General features: G+C 37.1%; 1 protein-coding gene across 1 annotated transcript in view; it reads left to right on the forward strand.

The window, feature by feature from the left end:
- Positions 1-5,000, forward strand: part of LOC144979058 (kinesin-like protein KIF21A) — a 146,178-nt gene that overhangs the window by 133,615 nt on the left and 7,563 nt on the right. The window contains exons 35-37 of the mRNA XM_078925672.1: positions 219-336; positions 1,630-1,800; positions 4,443-4,898. Of these exons, the coding sequence (XP_078781798.1) occupies positions 219-336; positions 1,630-1,800; positions 4,443-4,898 (745 nt within the window). The remainder of the gene's footprint in view (positions 1-218; positions 337-1,629; positions 1,801-4,442; positions 4,899-5,000) is intronic.

The following is a 5,000-nucleotide window of genomic DNA, read 5'->3' on the forward strand; positions in this document are numbered from 1 at the left end:
ATATATATTAATATATATTATATATATTATAGTATATGTATATATATATATAAACAGATACCATGAAATAATAGTGCTCAATTTTATTTTTTGGATGAGAGCGATTGCCCGAAACAATATTGTAGTAGTTAATCAGAATTATGCTTGAAATATATATAATGTGTTTATCTACTTTATTAATGTACTTTTATGAATAGCTTTTTTATCCTTATTTTCAGATTTGGTCAAGCAGGCAAGTTGTGTGGTCATCAGGCCCCGGTCATGGCCCTGGCCTTGACCAAAGGTCAGTCCAACTGTACCATGGTCATCTCAGGATCCAAGGACCATTACATCAAAGTAAGTCACCTGGAAAGAAATGGTCATAATTAACTACTACAACACCAACAACAACATAATCAGGAATATCATCAATATCATAATGACCAACACAAATAACAACAATACAAAGACATCATTAATATCATCATCATCATCATCATCATCATCATCATCATCATCATCATCATCATCATCATCATTATTATCATCATCATCATCATCATCATCATCATCATCATCATCATCATCATCATCATCATCATCATCATCATCATCATCATCATCATCATCATCATCATCATTAACGTCGTCGTCATCATCATCATCATCATCATCATCATCATCATCATCATCATCATCATCATTAACAACTAAGACATCATCATCATCATCATCATCATCATCATCATCATCATCATTATCATCGTTAACAACAAAGACATCATTAATATCATCATCATCATCATCATCATCATCATTATCATCATCATCATCATTATCATCATCACCATCATCATCATCATCATCATCATCATCATCATCATCATCATCATCATCATCATCATCATTAACAACAAAGACATCATTAATATCATCATCATTGTCATTCTGCTTTATGGTATTGTGATATGACCAATCGTTTCACAACCAAAGGGACAGAGATCCATCACGGGTGCTGTCAAATTTAAGGCCTTGAAAAAGGCTCTTTACTTACATTACATTCTTTCACCATACACAGGTATAAAATGAGTACCTGGCCATTAACAGTGTTGTCACTGTCAAAAAATATAATGTATTGGCTGTTCCCAGGTTTCATGTCTCATCCCACATGTCAAGTGTTGCTTTCGGCTACGTGGTCTAGTGGTATGGCATTCACTTTCGGATCGGAAGGTCCTGGGTTCGAGCCTCGCTGAGCGCATAGTTGAGTCCTTGGAAAAGGCACTTTACTCACATTCTCATTGTACTCAGGTGTAAAATGAGTACCTGACCATTAACACTGTTGTCTCTGTCAAAAATAATTATAATATCACCTAACGGGCATCATGTCCCGTCCTACATGTTAAATATTGCTGTTGGCCAGCGACCCTTGTAAAACGCTTTGATCACATCTTGTTTATATTGCGCTATATAAAATTCTAAATTTATTTCAATTTATTTGGCTTGGGCCTAGCTATAAACCACCTTGATCTCATTTAATCAATATTGCGCTATATAAATAAATGCATTTATTTATATAGCGCAATATTGATTAAATGCACAAGCTTTGATCTCCAAATCGTTGACGCATTTCCCCCCGTTGTTCTCCCTCAGATGTTTGACGTCATAGAAGACGCAGCAGGCATCCTGTGGCCAAAGTACAACCTGATGCCTCCCCACTACGACGGCATTTCAAGCCTGGCCCTGCAAGGCAACACATTGTTCTCTGGCTCAAGGGACATGTGTATCAAGAAATGGGACATCACTACACAGACTCATAAACATGTAAGACTTCTATCTCTCATTTTTATCTCATTGGACTGTAGTGTTTCACTCATCCTGTTTTGTTGATAAAACGTCCACATTATCTGTTTTCGTTCATCAAATTGAAGTTTACATTCAATTTCACACTATTATTTATAATTCCTGAAAAAATGGGAAAATGGAGGAGAAATTAACTTATAATGCGATAATTCCTGAAAAAATAGGAAAATGGAGGAGAAATTAACTTATAATGCCATAATTCCTGGAAAAATGGGAAAATGGAGGAGAAATTAACTTATAATGCCATAATTCCTAAAAAAATGGGAAAATGGAGGAGAAATTAACTTATAATACGATAATTCCTTGAAAAATGGGAAAATGGAGGAAAAATTAACTTATAATGCCATAATTCCTGAAAAAATGGGAAAATGGAGGAGAAATTAACTTAAAATGCCATAATTCCTGAAAAAATGGGAAAATGGAGGAGAAATTAACTTATAATGCCATAATTCCTGAAAAAATGGGAAAATGGAGGAGAAATTTACTTATAATGCGATAATTCCTGAAAAAATGGGAAAATGGAGGAGAAATTAACTTATAATGCCATAATTCCTGGAAAAATGGGAAAATGGAGGAGAAATTATAATGCCATAATTCCTGAAAAAATGGGAAAATGGAGGAGAAATTAACTTATAATGCGATAATTCCTGGAAAAATGGGAAAATGGAGGAGAAATTAACTTATAATGCCATAATTCCTGGAAAAATGGGAAAATGGAGGAGAAATTAACTTATAATGCGATAATTCCTTGAAAAATGGGAAAATGGAGGAGAAATTAACATATAATGCCATAATTCCTGAAAAAAAGGGAAAATGGAGGAGAAATTAACTTAAAATGCCATAATTCCTGATAAAATGGGAAAATGGAGGAGAAATTAACTTATAATGCCATAATTCCTGATAAAATGGGAAAATGGAGGAGAAAATTAACTTATAATGCCATAATTCCTGAAAAAATGGGGAAAATGGAGGAGAAATTAACTTATAATGCCATAATTCCTGAAAAAATGGGAAATGGAGGAGAAATTTACTTATAATGCGATAATTCCTGAAAAAATGGGAAAATGGAGGAGAAATTAACTTATAATGCCATAATTCCTGATAAAATGGGAAAATGGAGGAGAAATTAACTTATAATGCCATAATTCCTGATAAAATGGGAAAATGGAGGAGAAATTAACTTATAATGCCATAATTCCTGAAAAAATGGGAAAATGGAGGAGAAATTAACTTATAATGCCATAATTCCTGAAAAAATGGGAAAATGGAGGAGAAATTTACTTATAATGCGATAATTCCTGAAAAAATGGGAAAATGGAGGAGAAATTAACTTATAATGCCATAATTCCTGAAAAAATGGGAAAATGGAGGAGAAATTAACTTATAATGCCATAATTCCTGAAAAAATGGGAAAATGGAGGAGAAATTAACAGGGGGGTCTCGACAGTTGAGACGGTAGAGCACTCGCTTCACAAGCAAAGGGACCGAGATCGGTCCCAGGTTCAGTTGAGATTGTTTTCTGACCCCCCCCCCCTGTCCACCCAGCAGTGATTGGGTAGTTGGGTCTGTTTGTTGATCTAACGGAAATTACTTTGTAATAGACTAGCCTCCATTCCAAGGGGTAGCAAGAAATTGCTATTATCCATTTCACACTATAGAAACTGGGATAAATTCCGGCTTCATGGCCTGGTGTCTCTAAAAGGACTTCTGTCCATTCTCACAATTTTGTGCAGCTATGTGGTCTTGTGGTATGACACTCGCTTTCGGATCGGAAGGTCCTGGGTTTGAGCCTCGCTCGGCGCATAGTTGAGTCCTTGGAAAAGAAGGCTCTATACTCACATTCTCTCACCATTCTCAGGTGTAAAATGAGTACCCGGTCATCAACAGCATCGCCTCTGTCGAAAAATAATTGTAATATCGCCTAACAGGTGTCAATGTCTCGGTCTACATGTTACATGTTGCTGTTGATCAGAGACCCTTTGTAAAGCGTTTTGAGCAGGTTAAGTGGATTTTGGGCTGTATTAAATGCTCTACAGTTTGTTTTGGTTTGTTTTTTTTTTACATATTTCCCGACAACTATAAAATGTGTTCCCCCCCCCCCCCCATCCAGTCCATCAACGTTAAGTGGATTTTGCCCTACAAAAAATCTCTAGTTTGTTTTGGTTTTTACATATTTCCTGACAACTATAAAATGTGTCCCCCCCCCCCCCCCCCCCCCCATCCAGTCCATCAACGTTAAGTGGATTTTGCCCTACAAAAAATCTCTAGTTTGTTTTGGTTTTTACATATTCTCTGACAACTATCAAATGTCCCCCCCCCCCCCCCCCCCCCCCCCCCCCCCCCCCCACCCATCCATTCCATAACGTTAAGTGGATTTTGCCTACATAAAAATCTCTAGTTTGTTTTGGTTTTTACATATTCTCTGACAACTATCAAATGTCCCCCCCCCCCTTCCCCCCCCCCCCCACCCATCCAGTCCATCAACGTTAAGTGGATTTTGCCCTACACAAAATCTCTAGTTTGTTTTGGTTTTTACATATTCTCTGACAACTATAAAATGTGTCCCCCCCCCCCCCCCCCCCCCCCCCCCCCCACCCATCCAGTCCATCAACGCAGCTCACAAGGACTGGGTCTGTGCCCTGGACTTTGTCCCAGGGACCAACATCCTGCTGAGTGGGGGACGCGGTGGCTTCCTGAAGCTGTGGCACCCCGACACCTGCCTCAGCCTGGGGGAGATCAAGGCCCATAACTCTCCCATCAACGCCATCACCACCAACTCTACCTCCATCTTCACCGCCGCCAAGTTAGTCATTGTTTTCATACATCTTACCTCCCCTTTTAGTTCGGTTTCGTTTTGTTTGTTTGTTTGTTTTTGTTTTTTTTTTGTTTATCCGTTTGTCTGTTTACTCAAAGTTGTCGTGTGCCATTATTATTTCTATAATTTTTTTGTTGTTTGTTTTGTTTTATTGGGTTGCAGTGTTGTTTTATTGCTTCAATTTATTTTTTGGTTTGTTTTTGTTTTTGTTTTTGTTGCTTTATTGGGTTGGGGGAGGGGAGGGGTTTTTTTTTTGTATTGTTTTTGTTTAGTTTATTATTGCTTTGAATTTAATTTTTTTAACTAATGTTTTTTAATATATAAATATATATTATATATATATATA

The sequence above is a fragment of the Berghia stephanieae genome, chromosome 8, assembly GCF_034508935.2.
Source record: "Berghia stephanieae isolate SIO BIC M18660-M18661 chromosome 8, UCSD_Bste_1.3, whole genome shotgun sequence".
Classification (NCBI taxonomy): Eukaryota; Metazoa; Mollusca; class Gastropoda; order Nudibranchia; family Aeolidiidae; genus Berghia; species Berghia stephanieae.